General features: G+C 50.0%; 1 protein-coding gene across 1 annotated transcript; it reads right to left on the bottom strand.

Moving 5' to 3' along the window:
- Nucleotides 1-4,854: 4,854 nt before the first annotated feature.
- On the bottom strand, nt 4,855-6,567 carry LRRC15 (leucine rich repeat containing 15). The gene has a single exon (XM_060009947.1). It carries the CDS (start codon nt 6,565-6,567, stop codon nt 4,855-4,857), a length of 1,713 nt encoding a protein of 570 aa, XP_059865930.1.
- Nucleotides 6,568-24,427: the final 17,860 nt, after the last annotated feature.

Genomic DNA, 24,427 nt, shown 5'->3' with positions numbered 1-24,427 from the left:
AAGTTCCAGGCAGTGGTTCCTCCCCTCACGTGGCCTGAGCGTTCCCGGAATGTCACCAGGGTCACAGGACAGCAGAAGAGAATCTAGGCAAGGCCTCTGCAGATTACAAAATGACCCTGAACTGTTCCCATGGACGGATCCAGGTTGGGGCCAAAATCCAGCTAAGGTTATGGTCTTGGCAACTTTAGGACCCTAAGGGCAGACATTAGGCCCTAGAAAGTTTCTGGTAAGCTGCTCTGGGCTGAGGGCTCCACATTCACATCCCCTCCAGTGCAAGGTCAGACTGACCGCAGCTGGGCAGCCGGCCACACGCACCCGTGGGCTCTCAGTGCCAGGAGAAATTCTAAGAGGGTTGTGGGTTTGCTGTCCTTTTGTGTTTGTTTCTTTATTTAATGCTTATTTAAGTTTGTAAATGCTTTCTGAGTTAAAAGGGGGAAATGATATAGGAAGGTGAATTTTGGCCCAATATGGAGAGAGAAGCTTTAACCACTGGGATATCCAAGGATGAAAGCAGTTGCTTGAGGAGAGAGTGAACAGCCCTGAAGGTGTTCATCCAGGGGCTTCAGAACAAAGTGAAGAGTGTGTGTGTGTGTGTGTGTGTGTGTGCGTGTGTGTGCACGCGCACATGCAGGCACTTTAATGAACGCTGAGTGAACCTCACTGTCTTTCTGAGACATAGAAGAAACTCCAGCCTGGGAGTCTGGAAGCCTGGTTGTCTTGCAAGCTCAGCCACTAGTTCCCTAGGTGACTAGGGGAAATACGATTGGGACATTTCCTGTCCCAATCTTACCTTCTTCATCTATAAAATGGGTTGAACCTATTCTTAAGGCCCCTTCTGGCCACAGTGACCTATAGACATCATTGTGGTCCCCACTCACTTTCCAAAGACCTTTCCCAGCCTGGAATTGGTCTCTGTGGGGGGCCGTCCAGGTCAGCCTTGCATTCGTGTGACAAGCGTAGCATCAACAGTGAGATCCCCTAGCCAAGGCGCCCACAGTATCACACGTGTCTTGTGTATGCCGTTTATTGCTGATTCTGCGCACCAAATCTGTTACAAGCAGCGTCCGGGAAAGACAGACCCCCAACCTTGCCCACCAGGGCTCACACTCTATAAAACCTCGGGGGCCTAGAAAGCTCTAAACGCATCACCAAGCACCTGGGACTATTTGCAATGATTCTTTAAGCGAGGCGAAATTGATCTACTTTTGAAGGTAGCACGAAGGCAACAGGTTTGTGAGAACAATCTCTCCTTAGGTCAAGGAGAGAGCTCACACTGGGAGGACTTTGGCCTGGAGGAGTGTCTGCCCCATGCCTCTCTGAACCACAGCGAAGACCTGCTCCCCAAGACCACCACCGGCTCTCCAGCAGCCCCGATTCAGTTCCGACTGTGGGATCTGTAGGCTGAATTCTTTGAGTGATTCATAGCTAAAGGCCGGGCTACCTCCAGTGTCTCTTTAGCAACTCTAGTTATCTAGTTATCTCTAGCTGTCTGCTCGCCACAAGCTTCCTGAGTTTGGAAATGATTCCCATCACTGCACTACACAGACATCTGAGACAATTGTATTGGTTCCCAGGAAGAGTTCTGAGAAGGGTGTTTTGCCTTTAAATTCTAACGAGGAGGAACAATATACACTCAGCCCAACAGTTCCTTTGAGAAAAGCCAGTTTTTCTTTAACGGGTGGATGAGTTTAATTTTTTCCTGTATTCACAAAGCGTTGGATCCACACAGTACCAGGTGAGGTTCCAATGGCTAAGACTATGGTATGGGGAGCAAGAGGACGGTGACTCCCATTTTCTTTGGTTGTGCAAAGCTTAAAGAGAGAAGGTAAAGCCACAGCCTACTGAATAACGTTGCGGAAGACAAGTGGTTTTAGACCCTCTCACATGTACTACTCATGCACAGGGGTGCTGTGAGGGTTAAAAAGAAAATGGCTGTTAGGTGCTTTGAAGGGTATCCATGCACAGCAAGCATTTTTGAAAAACAGTGGTTCTAATGGGCTTTTATTATCTTTCCTCCAACATTGACCCACCACTCCAAATGGAGTACTGGCAAGGGGAACTAGAAGCCAATGAGCAAAGGGGGAAAGTGAACTCAACTTTTGGGGGACCAAGCAGCTCACTCCAGCCCCAAGAAGTGAGCAAATGCATCATCCTGTTGGAAAGGAAACTCCACCCACATTTTCTGGCAGCTCCCTGACCGGACAACGTGGTTCAGAAAGACCAAAACGCCTGCCAAGGAAGAGGAGGCCCCGTGGCTCCTTCCGGTCCATGCTGATGGGAGAAAGGAACAGGCAAGCTCAGAAGGTCAGGCAAAGGGCCCACCACCCCCACGCAGGGTGCTCCTGTGGGGAGTCATCTGAGGACAGCTGCCCTCAGGCCACGTGTGATATCCTGGGCCAGACAGGAAGATATTCCAAGGTCATGGCCAATGCCATCAATACCCAGGTGTTCTGGGTTCAGCTTGGCAGGGCACGCTGGATGAAGAGGACTCCTTCTCCACCTCTCTGCCATCTCTGGCCCACTTGTACCCTTGCACAAGGAGACGTTGGAGCCTAGTTACAAGGAGCATCTTGAGGAATGCAGTGCCAAAGCATGCTTCCTGTCTGGAGGCGAGCAAGCCAAGCTTCCCCTTTGGGCCCCAGGATCAATATGGCAGGCCACCATCAGTGGAATGGTGCCCGTGCCCCAAGTTCTGGACTCACATCATTTTGGACCCTGGCAAGCCTTGATACATGTCCGCCAGGTGCTATAAATAATTCGAAAACATTTTGGAGACCCAGATTCACCTTGGGGATACTATGTCTTTTGCCTTAACAGGCCCCAGCTCTCCCAGATTCCCTGTGACAGAGAGTGAAAAGCTACAAATGCACAAGTTCTTACACACTCATTTTGTTGGGACCTTTCAGCATCATGCTGTTAAGGCCCAAGGGAATTTCTTATTTGTCTCGTGGGGCAGAGGGAACTAGTAAAGGCCAGTCAGGATTGAGAGCAGATTTCCAGATCCCTGTAGTGTTTGATGCAGCTCTTTCCTGGGCAGACACAGATACGGGAAATTCTCCATTTCACTGTTCTTCTAAACTGGTATACCAGTTGTCCAGAGAAAGACATGCATCGTCCTGAGTGTACTTCCTTTACCAGTGTGAATATATATGTAGCAGGAAGGATGGTGAGGGCAGGCATTCATGTGACTGCAACTCTGGACCAAACAACTCAACTCCTGTAACCAGACCACAGGCAGCGAGAGGCTCCACAGAGGGCCCTGACCCAGTGTGACCTATCTGTGTACCCATGTTGCCTGCTGTGTATGAGAATGCTGAAATTCAGTGTCTAGCTGACTGTAATGTCGATGGAGAATTTTACCACAACCAGAGGGATTGCTGGGTTCCATTACACTTGGCTGTCCAATTAAAGGATCTCATCTCTGAGCTATTTCACTTTCCCAAACGGAGAGTGAAAATTAAAAACAGATATAGGCATATCATGCCCATAAAAGGCCCAGGCAGAGGAGCCTCCAATGAGCAACAGACAGCTTGTTGGCAGGGTAGGGTGTGTGGTTGCACGGGCCTCTCTAGTTGAGATGCCTCTGACCTGGCCAAGCCTGGTGCTTCAAGGTCTGGGATTTAATACAATTTCCCGTCCAGGCCAGAGTGTACCTACATCGTCTCCTCCAACCCTGGCAGCTGGGCCTTTGCAAGGGCTGGCTGCAGGGGGAGGGCAGTGAGGGGCTCATCCTGACCCATGGGGAGCCAGTTCCCAGGTAAGGTCATGCCACCTCCACAGGCCCCAGTCTCCTCCGGTAACAGCTCAGGATGGAGGATCCTGGCGATGTCTCGTTTCTTAATTTGGGTGCTGGTTACACAGGTGTGTAAAGTTTGTGACAATCCATCAAACTAGACACTATCACGCTTTTCTGTATGTATATTACACTTCCATAAAAAGTTAAAAGAGAAAAATCCTGGGGGTGAACACGAGGACCCCCAGACACGAAATTGCTTTCTCCATCCAGTACCAATAAGCTGATTTTCAAGTTTTCCTGCGGGGCGGTGAGAAATTCTACGTGATTTTATTCCTTAAAGGACTGAAATTTTCAAAGCAAAGTTTGCAGTTCAGAAATATCATTCTCTAAGCGGCTAAACTTGTTGCACCGGTGCCTTTCTTCCTTTTCCAGATAAAAATCACAAGAGATGCTGAGGGTAGTCCGGCCTCCAGGACCTGAACAGCCTCATTTTTCCCTTCTCTCTTGCATACCATCCTGAAAGCCAGGGCACTTGGCAGTTCTTAAGAGATCAGCTAAATGGTTTGAAGCCTTCTTCGAGGAGAGAAGTCACCTTGCCTTCAGGAGTAGGAAGTGAAGGGAGACCTTTCATTGAGGGGACAGGGTAGAGCCATGTCGCAAACAAGAGGAGCGAAGAAGGGGAATCAACTTACATAATACTTGGGAGCGGGGCTGTCCCGGTGGAGAACCATTGCCACAAAGTGGCAGGTGTGTAATAACTGCGTCTATAGAGGTTGGCAGGGGTACAGACGCAGGGAAGGTGGTTTTTGGAGGAGAGCTGGTGAGGCTTTAGAGGAGGGGCTTTCTTGAGAGAAGCCCAGGGATGTGAATTGGGAACACCGCAGGGTTTTTGCCACAGTGGGTTAGTTCTCCCTGTTGGTAAGAAGGCTCTGAAAGAACCTCTTCTATAGGAGAACCAGGCAGGTCAGGAAAAGGTGGGGACACCTTTCTCTCGGGGACCAGAGACAGGGGGAGCAGGGGATGGCTCTGTGGACCCAGGGGTGGAGGCGGAACAATGAAATCCCGGATCCTCTGGGGGTCCCACGGTTCCCCAGCCCTGTCTCCAGCCTCTGCCTTTCTTAACACTCATTGGGTGCCTTCATCTGCATCAGGACTGCATGGTTCCTCTTCTTGCAGAAGCAACAGCAGATGCAGGCAGCCAAGGAGCAGGCCAGGGCGATGATGCCAATCACAATGGCAGCAATGGTCAGCCCGCTCTGGGCCTGGGTCATGCCCCCCGTGTCACGGCTACTGGTGGTCTTGATGGTGGTCAGACTGGTGAAGTCAGTGGTGGAGGAGACGCAGGTGGTGTCAGAGTAGCTGGGTGTCTCTGGGTGGGTGGACACCTTGGGGACCACTGAACCCTGGACACTGGAGACAACATTGTCATCGATGATGATGAGGGACTGGCCTCGGACATTGGCTGGGCTGAAACACACCGGGGGAGTGTCTGTCCCCAGCCTGGCCTTGTTGAGTAGGAGCCAATTGTGGAGCGGAAGGATGTCTGAGTCACACCTCCAGGGGTTGTCATAGAGCCTCAGCTCACACAGCTTCCCCAGGTGATCGAAGATGCCCAAGGGCAGGTTCTCTAGCTGGTTGTTCTGCAGCTGGATGGTCCTGAGTTCATTGGCGTTGGCGAAGATGTTGCTCGGGAGCTGTCTGAGGCGGTTGTTCTGCAGGGAGATGTTCTGCAGATTGGCCAACGTGCGGAAGACACTCCCATCCAGCTCCTGCAGCACATTGGTGTGGAGGGACAGCTCCCGCATCTCCACCAGCCCATTGAAGGCATCCGGAGAGATGTAGCTGATCTGGTTGTGGCTGAGGACCAGGGCCTGCAACTGGCGGAGGCTGCTGAAGACATTGTCTGGGAGGGAGGCGATGTGGTTGTCATAGAGCCAAAGCTCACGCAGGTTGTGCATGGGTCCAAAGATGCCCGGAGAGAGCTCCTTCAGGGAATTCCCGAAGAGCGTGAGCCGGTTGAGCTGGGGCAGCTGCATGAAGATGCCGGAGGGCAGCTGGGAGATGTGGTTGTTGGACAGATAGAGCTTCTGGAGGTTACGGTTGTTGTGGAAGAGGCCAGGAGACAGCGTACTAATCTGGTTCTGCTGCAGGGCCAGCTCCTGGAGGTTGCCAAGCCCGTCAAAACAGCCCATGGGGATGTCTGAAATCCTGTTCTCATACAGCCGGAGGACCTGGAGGTTGCTCAGGTGCTGGAAGACCCTGGGTGAGAGGTGGGTGAGGCTATTCTTGCCCAGATTCAGCTTGACGAGGCCCACCAGGTGGTCGAAAACCCCGTCGGGGATAAACTCCAGGTGGTTGCCGTGCAGCTGCAGCTCCTTGAGGTTGCTGAAGTGGGCGAAGTGAGTCGGCTGGATCTGCACCAGCTGGTTGCTGGACAAGAGGAGCGACTCTAGGTTGTCCAGGCCCTGGAAGACGCTGACGGGCAGAACCTGAAGCTTGTTGTTGGCGAGGCTGAGGTAGCGCAGTGAGCCCAGGTTATGGAAGGCACTGGGCGCGATGTGGGACAGCTCATTCTTCTCAATCCGCAGGGCGATCAGGGCCGAGACGTTGAGGAACGGGGATTCGTTGAGTTCGGTGATGTGCGTGTTGAGGATCTGCAGGCTCATGGCGTTCCAGGGCAGCGGGGTGGGTACCACCACGATGTGCGCCCCCGTGCACTCCACCTGGGAGGCCCTGGAGCAGGTGCACTCTCTAGGGCAGCCATGGTTGGCCCAGCCCACAGCCCAGGCGTGGCAGCCCACCAGCAAAAGGAGATAATGTTTCAGTGGCATGGCCTCTGCAAGGAGAGAAAGGGCACGAGTCAGGACTGCCTCACTGACGCTTCAGCTGTTTTTAAGCCAACATCAACCTTGGGTGCCAAACGCTGGCTTGCCTTTGAACCCCATCACCACATACGCATCTCATGCTACCTGTGGTCTGGTCTGCAGCCTCTTCGTCTTCCCCCAGGCCTTCCTATTTCCATGCCTTTGCCCAAGCCATTCGCCCCACTTGGAGGGCTCTTCATCCTCATCCAAATCTTCCCCACACTTCTAAGTCTAGCTCACAGGCAGTCACCTCCAGGAAGCTTTCCAGGATTCCATGAGTCAGCTTTAGTTACCCTCCCGTGCAGGCGATTTTCCCAACTTCCATTACGGCCTAAGCCATAGCAGCCACACATGGCATTCACTGTGTCCCCGTCTGTCTCCTTCACTAGTCAATAGGTTTTGCAAGGGCAGGGATGTTTGTGTCCCGTCCCTATGAGCTCCTTAAGTCAGGAGCAGTATCTTATCCACCTCTGTGTCTCTCAGAGCACCTGGACTTGCTAGTTGAACGTGGCTTCCTCAGGAGGAACAGATAGGACACGAGATTAAATAAACAGGGCCTGAACCTGGGGGAAGATGCTGAGGCCACAGATATGAACACCTGTGGGGAGAAGCAGCAGCAGCCAGCAGAGCAGGACCACACTGCGATCTGGTGGAAAATACTGCAGGGAAGCTCAGCCTTCCGTCTCCCTGGGCCCCGCCGCACAGCGACCAGCACTGCCCCATCACCGCCACCACCAACCTGCCCCTGTGTTAACCCCTTCACAGGGGCTTCATCTAGGTTTAATCCAAACCACCTTCCCAATAAAAGGAAACTATCCACACCACTTCCTGTCTCTCCGGAAGGGGCTGCTGTGGGTCGACCGACGTCTGGGGTCTGCCTTCTGGGTACCAGTCCCAGTTTCCAGAAGAAACATTGGGTGGCCTTGAGTAAGTCCCAGAAAACTTAGGGTAGGCCCAGACGCTCCCGCAGACATGGTGCTGATCTGGGAATGGAGTCAAAGTCATGGAACGTTTGGTGTTTGAGATCAGGTCTATACAAACAGAAAGTGGAGATGGGGGGCATGGGAACTGGGCCCTACATGAATATTTAAGGACCACAGATTAGCTGTTTGACTCGAATGAAGCTTGAGGCCTCCAGGCTCAGCTTCCTCATCTGTTAAGTGACAGTGATAACCTCTGCCCCCTCCTGAGGCCGCCATGAGGAGCAAATTGAAGAAAGGCTGTGAGGGTGTGTTCTGTGCAAATGTGTGAGCATGTGCCAAGCTCCCCTACAATGGCCCTTGCAGACTCTTGGAGGCAGGAAGGCCTCAAGGTGCTTTTAATCTTGGCATTCTTAGTCAAGGGACTATAGATTTCTGTGTGTGTGTAGGACACCTGTAACTTCCATCTGAGATTCAAAGGGGTCTCTAACTCCCAAAGGGTTAAGACCTGCTGATCATGCATGCCCATCATTTTGGGGGAATGCAGGAAGCTGGGAAACTGAGGCTCAGAGCTTAAAGCCAGCATCTCCAGATTCCTGGATGAGAACCGTGAGTGTTACTGCAGTGCCTGTCCTTTTAATGAGCAAAAGTCCTGAGTCAGAAGGAATTTCAAATGATGGCCTATAAGGCATAAACTGGCTGGGTGGAGAAGGTACTTCTCTGGCCTTTCTTTGTTCCCCTGAACTCATGGGGTCCTGAGTCTGGCCCATAACTCAGAATAATCCAGGCTTCCCAACCTGGCCTCAACTCAATGCACCCCTCCCTGCTCCCAACAAGCTTACTCTGAGGACAGAACCCAAGTTCATCCCCCACCCACCCAGGCCTTGATTGTTGCCCTAGTTACAGCCCATCCAAGCCCTGACCTGCTGTACTTTCCATCAAGACTCAAATTATGTAGAACTGTGGAGAAATGAAAGAAAAACAACAACTTGACAATGGAGTCTAGATTCAAAGGAAGGGGACCAGATTAAGCTATGGACACATCTAAAAGAATGAACTTGTATAGATAAATGTGGGATCCAGAACTTGAGAGCAGAAAATGAACAGCTTAGAAAGGAGGCACTGAAAAAGTGACTTAACATCCACCCTTAGGTGTGAGGGCATTTTACTGATGGTAGCAGAGAAAGAAGACTGCTCACAAAAGCTAATGTGATCTTAGGCTGCATTAATAGACGTATTAAGTATGGAACAAAGGAGGTGATAGTCTTGCTTTACACCACCCTCATCAGTCCACGCCTATAATGCTGTTCTCAGTTTCACCCTGAACTTCAAGAAAGCCAAAGACAACTGGTCTATTGAAGGCCTTCTAGAGAACGGTAAGAGGATGGTGAGGGGATGCAGAAACCAGAACATCTGAGCATCCATTGAACGAACTGTGGATGAATAGCAGAAAGAAGAGAAGATGTGATGAGCCTGCAAGCACTTTCTTAGTGTTCGTGAAGGGCTGCCCTGGGATAAAGCAAACAGCCTCAGTGTGGCTCTCGAGGTCGAAACTAGTACACAGAAGCTACGGGGTCACATGCATTTTAGTTCTTCACCGAAGACAGCTTGTCTGAACCAGAATGGACAACCTCATAAGGCAGTAAGCTCCCCATCCCTGAAAGTGTTCAAGCAGAAACTAAGCAGAAACATCGTAAGGAACCTGGAGAGAAGATTCTACACCTGGTAGAGTATTGGACTAGATGACAGCTGTCCATCACCAAGACTTTAGGATTCTAAGGCTGAGTCCCAGGGCAAGGATATGAGAGCCATCAACCAGGACAGTTGTGCCTGTGCTCCCAGGGGGTCCACGCAGACAGTTGTGGGTGTTTGCCCATCCCCTTGATATATGTGTGAGAGAGATCTACCCACTGGACTGACTTACAAAATGGGAAGCATCTCTCCTGGTGATGAGCCGTCTAGCGCTTAATTTCTATGTACACTCCTATGCCCAGGATGCTTCAAAATGGTGTTGCAGCACAAGTATTAGGGACTAAATTAAAGTGCCCGTAACCTGGAAAGCCCAGGGCCGTCTCTGTCTAGTTTCCCCATCCATAAATGAGGGTGTGGGCAAGGAACCCCTCTGAAGACCCATCTCAGACCTCTCTGAGTTTGCACTCCCCAGCTGCGGAGGGGGCATCAAGCCAGCCCCAGGAAGGGCCCACGGCCAGGGGTGGTGCCTCACGTCTCGGGAAGAGGAGGAAAAAGATAACTCCCTTATGGGAACAACTCCCTTATGGGAACAGAGCCACTGCTGTTTAAAACGAACCACACTCAGCTTAACGAATATTGCAAGAATTTGCAGATTTTCCCTTTTATAAATCCTCGTGTCTGCAGAGCCCACTCCAGCACCACATGCACTGCTTTCCTACTTTCCAGCACTTGTTACCGCCACGGCTGGCACTGACTGCTGCAAAGGACCTCCAGGGAGCCTACCCCAAACCCAGCTGCAGAGCCCTCAGGGGAGGGAGGGGCCGCAGGAGCAGGCTGGATAACCAGCGGGGCCCTTGGATTTCCAGCAAGTGTGGCCGGCGTCCACGGCAGCCTGAGGCCCTCAGGAGCCCAGCACACAGTGGACTAATAGTCCACGCTGCCCTGTGCCGCTTGGCAGCCATGACAGTTAAAGACCCACAAAGCTGCCCTAATTACACCCTCCTCCTCCAGGCAGCCAAACGCGTCCTTAGTCACTGCAGCGACTTGGTCCAGCCCCTGTCTTGGGAGGGGGAGTAGCCTGGCGTCTGTCGCTGGCCCAGGGAATTCACTGAGCCCGCAGACACACAGAAGGACAGACAGACAGCTCACCTGGGCACTCTGACGTGGTCCCTCCCCAGGAGTGGAAGCGCTTGGACCAGGCGCTCTGGCTCTGGTCTCTTTAGCAAAAACAGCCTCTATGACTCATGGGCAAACACGTAATTAGCCTCGAAGCCCTGAGCTTTGTTGGTTGGTGGGTTGGGACTTTTGGGTTTAATACCATCATCACATTCCTGAAACACGAGGTTCCCTCGGAGGAGACGCCTTCTTATTTCAATGCCATGGAGCAAAGCTTTCGGAAAGAACCTCAGAGACGGATGTGCTAGTCTGTCTTAACTCTAAGTTGGAGTGTGAGTTTAGGTAAATTCTCCAGACCTCAGTTTCCCCTATTGCAAAGACTCCCAGGGGCCCTTGGCAGCTCTGATATCTTACCAGAGACAGAAAGGAGATTTGGCCTGAAGCCCCACCATTCCCACCACCCCCTATAGGTCACGTGGAACCACCAGCAGTGCCACCTTCACATGGAGGCTTGAGGACATTGCATCCATCTTTTCAGGCCCACCTTGCTTCCAAAGTTTTCCAGGCAGGGCAATCCCACTTGTTAACTGGCGCATCTTCACACGGCCAAGAGCCATTTCATGGATCAGGGAGCTGAGAGGGGGGCTTTAGGGAGGCCCCCTCCCAGCACACCTGGGGAAACTGAAGCCCAGACAGGAAATCTCCCTCCGTGGCCTGTGCCCTCCCCGCACAGAGATCTCCCAAAACATGGCCTCATCAGCGTTGAGACGTGGCCCCGTCCTCCGAGGGAGATGCCAGGCCTGGGGCTGTGTTGTCTCCCCTGCACACAGCCGGCGTCAGCCCCAACCAAGGCGCTCCTCTCTGCGCGGTCCAGCGGGTCTGAAGCCACTGTCTGAATGAGAGGCTCACTGTATCCTGACCTCCACGTCTCGCTTGAAGGGGGTAACCGCTGTGTTCCCCAGATCAGTACATAAATGTCGCCTGGAAGTGCCTGGGAAACTCGCTTAATAGAACCGAACTCACAGCACTGCAGTGATGAGGACTGCACAAATTAATGCATGTGAAGCCCTTAGGCTTGTTCTTGGCCCAAAATGAGTACCCGATAAATGTTACTTACAATCATTGTTCATCTTGTTGAGTAAAGTCAGAATCTCTGGAGGCTCGACCCACAGAGCTCCTGATCCCTAGGTCCGGGAGGCAGGGGGAACAGCCCAGGACCCTGCACATTTAACAAACGCCCCAAGTGGCTCTGATGCAGGGGTCCACAGCCCACACTCGGAAGCACCACTGGAGGCCTAGACCAGCTGGGACCCCATGCTCCTGACCTATGTCATTTACTGCCAAGACAGAGAGATTGAACCCTGGATTGGGGAGGCTAAAAGTCAGGCCATAGACAGGTCCAGCCCCCTCTATCGATACGTCCTTCAGTGGCCCTTTCTCCATCCCTGTCAGAAATCTGGGGTCTGAGCTAAGTTGAACCCAGCAGTAGAGGCTGCTCCCAGAAGCAGCACTTAGAGCCCAGGGCATCAGAGATGCCAAGGCCTTTTGAGCCCATCTGGTCAAACCATCTGGTCATTTTGTAGATGGGAAAACTAAGGGGCCCAGAGGAAGTAGGAGCCTTGCCTGGGCTCACACAGTCAGTGGAAGATTCCAGACACCCAGATCAGGACTCTAACTAACCATAGAGCTTGGTGGTCCCCCTGAACCTTATCATGAGGCTTTAGGACCTCATCAACCACGTGTCCAGCTGTGCCTGGATTCGGGGAAGAGGTGGCTTCTCTCCCTCCATTCTAAAATGATCTCAGGCTCATCTACAATCTACCCTCCAGCTGCCCAGCGTGATGAGTCAAGGTCAAGTGCCTCTCCCAACTCCCAGGCTGCATGGTTTGAGAGATGTTCTTCCTCAAGGCTGCTCTGATGCTCGTGTTTGCTCAGTTTCACCTGAGTGGCTTGGAGGAGTGGATGGAAGAACAGAAGAGGTTGTTCAACCAGAAGGGGGTGATCCCATCGTCTCAACACACAGCCCGGCTCAGGGCTCCACCCCAAACACATCCTGGAGCCCCAAGGGAAGAGCAGCCGCACCCTCATCCTCCACCTGCCTCAGTCACCGACCCCATCTCTCATGGCCCATCAAGGTCAAAGTTCAGTCCATTCGTTTAGAAAAGGAAATGAGTACGAGGAAACAAGTCCTTTCCAGCCCTGGGGTTAGGGGAGGTAGGGCTTCTGGCAGAGGCCAGAGCAGGGCTGGAATTAGCTTGGCAGAAGTGGCAGGACATACTGACAAACTCGCCAGCCGAGCAGGGAGACGCTTCCACTTGGGGCTTTTATTTTAAAAGCCATGGGCTACAGCCCCCTTCTCAGGGTAACACCTGGGGGGCCCAACTGAGATAAAATGGACCAGTCCCTCATCAAAGCATCTTGACAGAAGTTTCTAAATCCTGTGTCCCCAAAGCCCAGGGAGGCAGTGAAACCAGAAGCTGCTGTCAGTCTTTCGCGGTCAGGATTTAGGGAGGCAAACTGCCACGTGTAGTCACAGCCGTGGGAGTGTTTGCTGGCAGGACCGAGCAGGGACAGCTTCTCTCCCAGCTCTCCTTATTTCTCCACATCTGGACCTGCTTCCAGTGGCAGCCCACCCCCCTCCATTTACTGAGCAAGCCCAGGTAGTGTCCCCAGCCCTGGGAGAGCCTTTCCGTGCCCTGACTTGCTGCAGGGTCTGTTCAGAACCCTTCCCCGCACCCCGACCTCTCTCACATTCTTGTCTCATCCCTGCAGAGCCCGCCCAGCTGACTCAAGACCACAGGCAAATAGGACTGTCTGGCCCTGAACGTACCCCAGATGTTCAATCGATTCAGAGTATAAGAAGTGACAGTCATTAGAGAATTTCTAAATTACAGAGCCAGTGGCACCAGCACTGGTTGATATGGTGATATAATCCTGAAGGAGAAGCCAGAGCGTGACAGACAGGCATCCAGCACCTTCAGCCTGAGTGACGTGTCATCCAAGAGAGAGTCGCAACCTGCCCTGAGGTCACACACTTGGCCCTGGAGGTAGACTGGCTCTCTCACACTTGGCACGGTGGGAAGCTCTAGAAAAGTCCTGGTTTTCCACAGGTGGTTCCTTGGCCCCGCTCCTGCCTCTACATTTGAGCAGAGAATCTGGTAAAGGTTCAACAGTCACAATTTTAAATGCAAACCAGCTTCATCACAAATCCATCTCCAGCCCTGACTCTCCCTTCCCAAAGCCGTTAGTGGCCAAGGCAAGAGGGGAAAGCCGCCAGAATGATGGAGTCGCCTAAGCCACACACAAACTTAGGATCTGGAACAACCCTGAGTCCACAGCCGAATTCCAAATTGGAAATCCAAACCAGGCGCCAGCACATCTGCTGAAGCCACTTTTGTAGCAACTAGAAGTCAGTCTATGAAAAGAGGACAGCTCTGTCACCTGGGATACCCCCATTGGTCCTCAACAGACCCAAATACAGGACAGGCCGCTGGTGGCCACCATAATAAGTGCTGGGGAAGAGGACTTGGGTTCAAATAACCTGGATCTTAAAAAGAGAAACTCTTCTCCCAGTGGAGCTAGTATCCCGTAAGAGGTAAGCTCGATGGGTAACTGGTGTGATAATTTGAAAGTCAACTTTCAAAGTCAACTTTTTGCCGGTCTAAAACATCTTCTCAGTATCCCAGGTCGACATCCAGGACGGGTCAGGACAAAAAGAGTAAGAGGCTGGTCAGGGATCCGCAGAGAGGGGCTGTGGCCCCAGGCACCTGGGTTCGGCCACGTGCCCCTCCAGCGCAGGCTCCACCGGCCGCGTTCTGAGAGCAACCCCAGGCACCGCGCCAGCCCTGCCCCTTCTGGACGCTCTTCCCCGGGGAGCGGGGTCAGCAAAAAAGGAGGGGGAGGCTAGCCGGGTCCTTCCAGGCCGGTGGGAGGGAGGGAGGAGGCAGGAGGCCAGCCCTCCTACTTACCAGCAGCTCAGAGCCCGCCCGGCGGCCGTCAACCAGAGGGAGCCAGAGAGGAGGACGTGGGACGGCTCACTGCTGCTGCATGAGTGCGGCTCGCCGGTCCCTCCCCGTATTTAAAGGATGCCTGGCGTGAGTCACCGCCAGGGGCAGTGTCGGCGCGGTGGCGGGGAGGGGCACGCGCGCCACTGCAGCACCCCGACGTGCGAGGACAGAGAGGTGCGGTGTCACCCAAGGAGGCAAGCCTGTGCGCTCAGCGGAAGGGGTTTCCTTCTGCCAGTGTTTTGGATTTTGTTTTTCTTTTTTAAGAACACATTTTCCTCTTGTCTCTTTTCCTCCAGTGTTTCTTTTGGAGACTCTGCTGCATTGGCCGCTGCGGTTCTAGAAAAGACATCCGTTCTTTTCCTTTTAAACTTTCTATTCGGAAGTAATTTCAAATTTACAGAACATTTGCAGGAACAATACAAGGAACTCTCTTATTTGCTTAACCCGATTCACCTGTTGTTAAGGTTTTGGAAAAATTCCGAGGAAAGTTAAAGTTACCCCCAGTGTCCCTCCTAAAAACAATGTTTCTTTCCTTTTCTTTATTTATTTTTTAATTTTTTGGTCCTGCCACGGGGCATGTGGGATCTTAGTTCCACCACCAGGGATCAAACCTGTGCCCGCTCCAGAGGAAGCCTGGAGTTTTAACCACTGGATTGCCAGGGAAGTCCGTAAAAACAGTGTTTCAGTCTTCCCCAGTGGCCCAGTGGTTGGGAGTCCGCCTGCCGATGCAGGGGACACGGGTACGTGCCCCAGTCCAGGAGGATCCCACATGCCGCGGAGCGGCTGGGCCTGTGAGCCATGGCCGCTGAGCCTGCGCATCCGGAGCCTGTGGTCCGCAACAGAAGAGGCCACAACAGTGAGAGGCCCCCGTACCACAAAAACAAACAAACAAAAAAAAACCCCAAAAACCACAATGTTTCGATTGCCTTCTGACATCCTCCTCTGCCCCCTCACTGCCCCCCCCAACCAGAAGTGGTGACACATGGCAGTGAAGGGATATATCTGAATGAGGAGCCCCCTATGCCCTGCACCTCTGCATTGGAGCTGTCATCCTGCTGCCCCAGTGGGAAATGAGAAACCATTTCTACTCATGGTATCACCAAGAGGGCCTGGGAAGGAGAGAAAGAAGTCATAGTTGGAGAGGCAGGGAGGCTGTTAAACCCCAACTTCTCCAAGGTGGAGCCTCAACAAGGTATGAGCCACACTGGATTGAGCCACCTGCCCTGCCCTGCCCTGCCTCAGTTTACCCTCAGCCAAGTGGGGAGAGTAACATTTACACACAGTGCCTCATGCCATGCTGAAAGCCTTAATTAACGTTTGCACTGTGCTTTGAGAGCTGTGATGAAAGGAAAACATAAAAGTGCGTAGTGTTATTACTGAAATAGTCATTTGGGGAGCCTGCCATGGTCAAGCCCTTCAGCCTGAATCATGCCACATTCCTCCTCACCGTGGCCCCATGATTCAGAAGCAGAAACAAAAAGTGCCCTGTCCATTAAGTGATGCTGGCCCAAAAGGGGCAGGGTACTTGGAGGGGGTCTCCACACAGCACCCAGCCCATCTCTTTAGCCACCAGCCTTCCTTCCAAATAATAGTCCACGTGGAAAACTCCCTCCCTCTTACTCCCCTGGAGCCTTCATATCCCCACATTCAGGTCTTCAACTGCCTTTCCATAGAACCTGCAAGAATAAGAATATTCCCTCTTTACCTTCTTTCCTTCCTTCCCAATCCTGACGTTCAGCCGCCCTGTGCCAGGCCTTATGCTGGGAGCTCCAGACAACACAGGGATGAATCAGACACGTTTCCTGCCCATAAAGAGCTGACACTCAGCGGGCAGGAAGAAAGAAAGGCTGTTCAGGAAGCACCTACTGTGAGCCAGAAAGCCCAGAGCACCTTATTACTTTCCTTCATCTACACCGGCTTTCTCAGTCTCACCACTATTGACATTTTGGCCCAGAGGATTCTTTGTCGTAAGGAGCTGTCCTATATATCATAGGATACTTAGAGCATCCCTGGCCTCTACCCACTAGATGCCAGTAGCATCCCTCTCAAGTTGTGACAACCAAAAATGTCTCTACACAGGGCCAAACGTCCCCTGGGGAGTCAGCACACACGCACACACACACACACACACACACACACACACACACACAACGGAGAACCACTGATTACCAAATAATCCTGCGAGTGGGAGTAATTGCCCCCACTTTACAGATAGAATAACTGAGGCCCTGGGCAGTTAACTAATTTCCCCAAGATCACACACTAAGTGGCAAAACTAGGATTCAAATCTTAGACTGTGAATTGTATGCTATTTCCACCACATTGTGTGCTCAGACACACATAATACTGTAGATAGAAGTGCGGTTGTGTTGGGATTGATGGAGAGGAAGGATTAGGCGGGGATGAGGGGAGTGAAGTCACTGACAGAAGCTTCCTTGAGGTAAGGTTGATACCTGTGGGTGCATTTGAAGGGATAGGGCTTGAGTTTCATGTAAAATGTGGCTTGAAAAGATGAGGAGGGGGAATTCCCTGGCTGTCCAGTGGTTAGGACTGGGCACTCTCACTGCCGTGGCCCAGGTTCAATCCTTGGTTGGGGAAATAAGATCCTGCAAGCCACGTGGCACAGCCAAAAGAAAGAAAGAAAGAAATTTTTTAAATTAAAAAAAAAAAAAAAGATGAACAGGATCTGGAAATGAGGGGGGGGAGTTAAGGAAAATCACGGAATCAGAGCAAGAAGGCGAGAGAGCTCACAACCAAACACTGTGTGTGGCTAGAGCCCAGGGTGGGTGACAGACCCAGCTGGGAGGGCTGGGATGCCTCCCTGAGGAGTCGGATGTCTCTCTGCAGGCAGGAGGGAGTCACTGAAGGTTTTGGAGGAGGCGAGAGGCACAGTCAGAGCCACGCTGCCGGAGGTGCAGTAACACGGGGTTTCCAGGTTTCATGGAGGACCCATGGGTGCTTGCAGTTTTCAAAGCACTTCTATCATTTTCTTTGGTCCTCATGAAAAGACACGGGTTTCAATACAGTAACCAGGCTGTGCAGGAAGGTCCATTCCCCAGATTAAGAGTGTAAAGGTTTACTGTACAGCACAGGGAACTAAATTTAATATCTTGTACTAACCGATAATGGAAAAGAATTGAAAAAAAGAGAATATAGACATATACATATATGTGTGTATAACGGAATCACTTTGCTATATACAATTGAAAGTAACACAACATTGCAAATCAACTATACTTCAATTAAAAAAATAAAAAAGAGTGTTTGTCGGGATCCAGCTATAGGACCTCAGAGCTTCCGCTCACTGAGCCCCTCTCTTTCACGGAGAAGCATACTCTCTGCTACAGAGAAAGCAAAATGACCCCACTCAGTCCCCAGAAGTGAAATCTATTATTGGTGAAAGCAAAAGGCTGATTCACTACCCGTAGGTCCTGGAAACCTCAGGGGTCACCTTCCAGCCCCTCTGGGAGTACCAGAAGGACCAGGTTGCCTCGGGGTTCAGAGAACTCAGCACTCCCACCCACACATGTTTCTCTAGTTTGGTGAATAAGCACAGAATCCGGGGAACTGCAAACCATACCATCCAGCCTCCCCACTGGGGAGGAAGCCCCTCCACCTCACCCTCAAGGGGTGAAGTTATGACCCACTTGGTCTACTTCCAGGATGGGGCCGTCAGTACTGCACAATGAGGTCCTCTGGTAGATTGGCAGAATAAAAAAGATGGAGACACCCAGGCTCGGCAAGGATGCTGGTGGTCTCACGCACTGTTAATGGGAATATAAATTGGTGGAGCAGTAGGTATCAAAATTCAAAACATGTAAGCCAGTGTCAGTGCCACATTCACTGACAGGATCATGTGGGCATGAAGCTGTATGTTCAAGCATTGTTGGCAATAACAGATCTTTGTGAACAATGCAGATGTCCGTCCATAACAATGATTCCCTGCATCGTGAAAACCCACACCAAGTAGCTAATTTAAAAGAGGGGGTTCACCTTTATTTGCTGAGAAAGAAAAATGTATATGATGTTTTAAGCAGGCTAATATATATAATATGATCTCACTTATTGGTTTTAGGAAAGCACTCTTTCTGTGTGTTGATCACGATCACACAAAAAGCCAGATGGTACAAAACTTCAGTTTTCCCATCGCAAGGCCCTTTGAGTGCCCACGGAGTCAGCCTGAGATGGGCACCCAGGGCCCTTGTCTCTGCCTGTCCCCCAACTTCTCACCTTCCCCAGGTGGCCCTGTTCTGCCTTCAGCTGCTGCTCCCCTCCCAGTGGCCCAGCTGTCTCGGAGGCAGAGAAGGCCACACCCCTGAGCTCCAGATGCATGGCTGTGGTTCCCAGCTCGTTCCCACAGCCCCAGCTGTTCTCTGAAGGAGGAATTTTAGGTGGTTCCTCAGAGCAGTGAATCTCAAAGACACACAGGCATCCCTTGTGCTCACGTAGACAGCCTCTCATAACAGGACTGGGATGTGGCTGCCACCTAAGTCTCTGTCCGCTTACTCCGTTTTATAAAAAACCTTTCCCAACACAGATAAGGAGGAACAAGAGAGAAGAGTGCAGGTGAGAGAAAATTTCAAACAGCTATACATGTGTGTGTGTGTGTGTGTGTGTGTGTGTGTGTGTTTACATGTACACACAAGTATATCTTTGTCTATATCTATTATATAAATGCACAGAAATAGATCTAGAAGGATACACAAAAAACTGCTCCAGTAGTGGGGGTAGGGAGCAGCGATGAATGAGGATTTTTTAGAACTATCTGTTGCTTTATGTTTCATTAAAAAAAAAAAAAAACAAGACAAAAATGAACTTATTTCCGAAACAGAAAGACTCACAAACACAGAAAACAAACTTATGGTTACCAAACGGGAAAGAGGGGTTGGGGGGGAATAAATTAAGAGGCTGGAATTAACATATACACACTACTATGTATAAAATAGATAACCAACAGGGACCTACTGTACAGCACAGGGAACGATTCTTAATATTTTGTAATAACCTGTAAGGGAAAAGAATCTGAAAAAGAATATGTATATAACTGAATCACTGTGCTGTACACCTGAAACTTATACAATATTGTAAATCCAACTATAATTTTTAAAAATTTTAAATAAAGAAACATACATTCCTGAATTTCATCTAATTGATCATTAGGACAACTATTTTAAGACAAAAACCAAAATTCTATTTTTTTTAATGTTTCTTTTTATTACACTGAATCCTGGCTCCCTGGACCCTCCACAGATGGTTCTCTTCCCCACTTCAGGCCCCATCGTCCCTGCTCTCGCCCACAGGCCAGCCCCTCAGACATTTGGGATCCATGAACAGGCTCACCTCATTCCAAGCCCCTTCCTCTCCTGCACCTTTGGACACATCATATCGTTCCTTCCCTCCACCATCCTGGTTGCTCAGCTCGGAGCCCCAGCTCAGCAAGCCAAGCGTTCATTAAAGGTCAGGCCTAGCCCAGGGCCCGTATACAGAAGCGAATTTGTCTGAAGGGGACCCAAACACATGAACAGTCATATTCAAGGGTAAGGCATGTATGAGATGGGGCCGCACAAGGGAGCCGCTCAGCCTGCCTGAGCCATGGGAGGAAGGCTTCCCCAAGGAGGTGACCCTTGGTCTAAGTCTGGTAGGATGAGCAGGCATTTGGGCACACTGGGAAGAACAAGTAGCATTTGCAAAAGCTAAAAGGCACCAAGGACCATGGCACATCGAGCATGTGTCAAATAGTTGCAGATAACCAGAGGGCAGGGTGTGTGTGAGGGCTCTGCAGGAACACCAGCCGGGGGAATGCAGGAGGTACTGTATGAAGGGTCCCACCAACTGGATTCATTCTGCAGGCAATGAAGGGCCATGGAAGGGTACAGCCAAGGAGAGATGTGGTCAGGTTGGTGTAGGGCAGTGGTTTTCAACCAAGGGTGATTTTGCCACCCTCTCAGGGGACATTTGGTAATGACTGAAGACATTTTTGGTTGTCACAACTTGGAGAATGCAAGTAGCGTTAAGTGAGCACAGGCCAGAGATGTTGCTACGTAGCTTCCAGTGCCCAGGACAGCCCTCCACAACAAAGAGCGATCTGGGCTGAGATGTCAAGAGTGCTGAGGTTGAGGAACACTGGTGTAGAGGATGGATGGTTCTGGCAGCAGTACGGAAGATGGATTGCTTGGGAGGAGGAGGTGTGGGTACGGAGACCTAATAAAAAAAGTATAGCAATAGCTCAGATGGGAGATGATGAAAGCCTGAGCTAAGACCAGACAGTGAGGACTGAAAGAGGAGACTGCATCATAAGTTATGTAAGGAGTAAAACTGGTAAAACATGGTGATGGATTGATTACACTGGTAAGTGGGGTAACACAATGGGGCTGTCACTATATGGGTTAGGTCACAACAAAGTGAGCCCCAAAAAGCAAGAGCTTAAATAAGATGAAGGTTTATTTTCCATCTAGAGCTGGAAGGGTGGTATAGCAGGGACTGAGATCCCATCTGTCTAATTGCTCTGCCATCTCAATCCATGGTTGCCATCTCATGGCTGAAATAGCTGCTCCATCTCCTGCCTTCACATTCATATTCCAGCCAAAGGAAAGGAGGAAGGGCTCAGTCCTTCTTTTTCAAGGCATGACCTAGGAGCTATACATATATCACTTCTGTTCACTTTCTATCGGTCAGAACTTAGTCGTATGGCTGCCCCTTCCTGCAAGGGAAATGTAGTCTTGAGCTGAACGCCATGTACAAAAGTAAAACACTTATAACTATGAAAGTAGGTGTGCACAGTCACTGGGGGGCTCTTAGCAGTCCACGCCACAGGTGATGAAAGAGAAAAAACTCATGAAGGAAAGCAACCAGGTTTTCAGCATGGTGCGTACCATTAGGAGGGGGAGAAGACACAGGGGAGAGCGTTGGGAGCACGATGGCAGACTCACCTGGACAGGCTGCATTTGAGCCTCATGGGACCATAATGTAGACTGTCCAGCAGAGTCTGAAATCAGGGTCTGAGCTCAGGAAAGGGTCTGGATGCTGATGCAGGTCTAAGGAGCCATAGATGAGGACATTGTCCAGAAATGGTGTTAATCTGGAGTCCAAGAACCTCACTGATTAAAGCAGGCTCTACACCTGAAGGATGAGAGGGAGAGGCAGCGGGCGACTCCGTGAGATAGCATGTCAGTGCATGTGCTGTGCATGGGCGATTTTCTAGAGAAAAAAAAAAATCTCATGACTTTCGTCAGATTCTCAACGGGTCTGGGTGCAGAGTGAGCTAAAAAGAGGGTTCAGAAAGGCAGCCTGGGGCTTCCCAATATTACTGAGGCAGACAAAGGCAGAGTAGCCAACTGCAGGGACCAAAAAGAGCAGCGAGGGAGGTGGTAGGAGCAGTATGATGCAGCGTTTGAGGGGTGGGGTAGCGTTTACGACAATGTGGCGGCTGACGGAGGAGCACGTGGGCGTGGCAGTGCTGTGGGGAGCCCGTGGGCGTGGCGGTGCTGTGGGGAGCCCGTGGGCGTGGCGGTGCTATGGGGGCAGTAGAATGAGCAGGCGAAGGAGGCAGGGTCCCGGAGCGAGGGATGGGAGAGAAGCCTCATCCTGGAGGGGACACCGGGCTTTTGGGGTGACAAGATTCAACATGTCAGAGGTTGAGTGGAAAGGTCCAGCAGAGAGGGAGGAATTGTGAAGAGATAGAGCGAACGATATTTTCTTGAAACAGGTTTCTGACACCAAATTCAGGTGTGGTCCCAGCACCAGGAGCAGAAGTGCCTGTTGTCACGGAAAGGGCTTAGGCTTCTGGGGCGCTTGCCACCTTTACCTGTCTCTGGCTGGGTCCTTGGTGAGTTCGTCACCTCTCCAAGCCTCCCTGTCCCCGTGTGTGAACTCAGTAACAACTTGCCTGACATGACTGATTAAAGGATGAGAAGAAAAATCATGTGTGAAGGGCCCAGCTCAGTCCTGATGGCAGTAGATGCTCAGTAGGTGGGCGGGCCCTTCTCTCTTCCCCACCCTCCTCTTCTTATAGGATGTCTGCTTTTTACTTCTCAGGAAAAGGGCAGTCTGAAAAAATGACTTTCTAATCTTCCTACTTGTCCCAAAGTGGCATGATTTGGGCCATGTAAAGTATTGCACACCAGCCTCATGAGGGAAGAATGAAACACTTAAAATATGCAGAATAATATTAATGGAACAAACAAGCAGAAAGTCACCTTCTTTTTTCTTTTCCATCATAGTTTTTTACAAGATACTGAATACAGTTCCCTGTGCTATACAGTAGGTCCTTACTGTTTATCTATTTTATATATAGTAGTGTGTATCTGTGAATCCCAAACTCCTAACTTATCCCTCCCCACCCTTTCCCTTTTGGTAACTGTAACTTTGTTTTCTATGTCTGTGAGTCTGTTTCTGTTTCTATGTCTGTGAGTCTGTTTCTGTGAGTGTGTTTCTGTCTGAGCTTATTCTGTACAAATAAGCTCATTTGTATCATTTTTTAAGATTCCACATATAAATGATATCATATGATATTTGTCTTTGTCTGACTTACTTCACTTAGTATGGTAATCTCTAGGTCCGTCCATGTTGCTGCAAATGGCATTATTTCATTCTTTTTTTAATGGCTGAGTAATATTCCATTGCATATATATACACCACATCTTCTTTATCCGTTCCTCTGTTGATGGACATTTAGGTTGTTTCCATGTCTTGGCTATTGTAAATAGTGCTGCTATGAACATAGGGGTGTATGTATCTTTTCAAATTAGAGTTTTGTCTAGATATATGCCCGTGGGATTGCTGGATCATATGGTAGCTCTATTTTTAGTTTTTTAAGGAACCTCCATACTGTTCTCCATAGTGGCTGCACCAATTTACTTTCCCACCAGCAGTGTAGGAGGGTTCTGAAAGTCACCTTCTTAAAATCCCCAGTGACAGCTCCCAGACTCATCTCCACCTATACCAGGTTATTAATGGTGTTTCTCCAAAGGCAGGTGTCATGAGATGGTTTTTCATCCTAGAATTCTGTTCCTGATGATGATGGTGATGTGTTTTGAGTCATGAGTGTCCCAAGGAGGCTGTTTGGTCAGAGGTTGTCAAGCCTGGGAGCAGAGAGGATTTCACACGTGAAAAAGCAATCTTCAAACAAACAACCCAATTAAAACAAAGACAAAGGACTTGAGTGTACATTTCTCCAGGAAGATATACAAATGGCCAATAAGCACATGAATAGATGCTCAACATCACTAGTCATCAGAGAATTGCAAACCAAAACCATAATAAGATATTACTTCACACCCATTAGGATGGCTTCTATGCCCAAAATAGAACCTAGTAAATGTTGAAGAGGATGTGGAGAAATTGGAACACTGTTGTGTTGCTGGTGAGAATGTAAAATGGTGCAACTGTTATGGAGAACAGTATGTTGGTTCCTCAAAAATTAAACATAGCCAGGGAATTCTAGTCAATGCTCTGTAATAACCTATATGGGAAAAGAATCTGAAAAAGAATAGATATATATATATGTATAACTGAGTCACTTTGTAGAAACCTGAAACTAACACAACATTGTAAATCAACTATACTCCAATATAAAATAAAAATTTAAAAAATTTGACATAGCATTACCATATGACCCAACAATGCCACTTCCGGGTGTATGTACGTATATGTACATATAGATAGACAGATAGGTAGATATAGATAGATAAGTGTACACCCATGTTAATAGCAGCATTATTCATAATAGCCGAAAGGGAGAAGCAACCCAAGTGTCCAAAAGGACAAATACTGTATGATACAACTTATACGAAGTGCCTAAAGTATTCATATTCACAGAGACAGAAAGTAGAATGGTGGCTGTCCGGGGCTGAGGGAGGGAGAAATGGGGAGCTAATGCTTGATGGGTATAGAGTTTCAGTTTGGGACAATTAAAAAGTTCTAGAGATGGATGGAGATGGATGGTTACATATGAATATGCTTAATGCCACTGAAGTGTACCCTTAAAAATGGTATGCTAGACAGAGTTGAAGAAGATTATTTAACTGGTGAAATGTTTTTTCTATGAACTTAAAAATTAAGCCTTTCTGAAAACATTATCTGAAATAAAGAACA

The sequence above is a fragment of the Delphinus delphis genome, chromosome 4 (assembly GCF_949987515.2).
Source record: "Delphinus delphis chromosome 4, mDelDel1.2, whole genome shotgun sequence".
Lineage (NCBI taxonomy): Eukaryota > Metazoa > Chordata > Mammalia > Artiodactyla > Delphinidae > Delphinus > Delphinus delphis.
The sequence above is the reverse complement of the archived record's forward strand: the minus strand, read 5'-3'. Positions and strand labels throughout refer to the sequence as shown.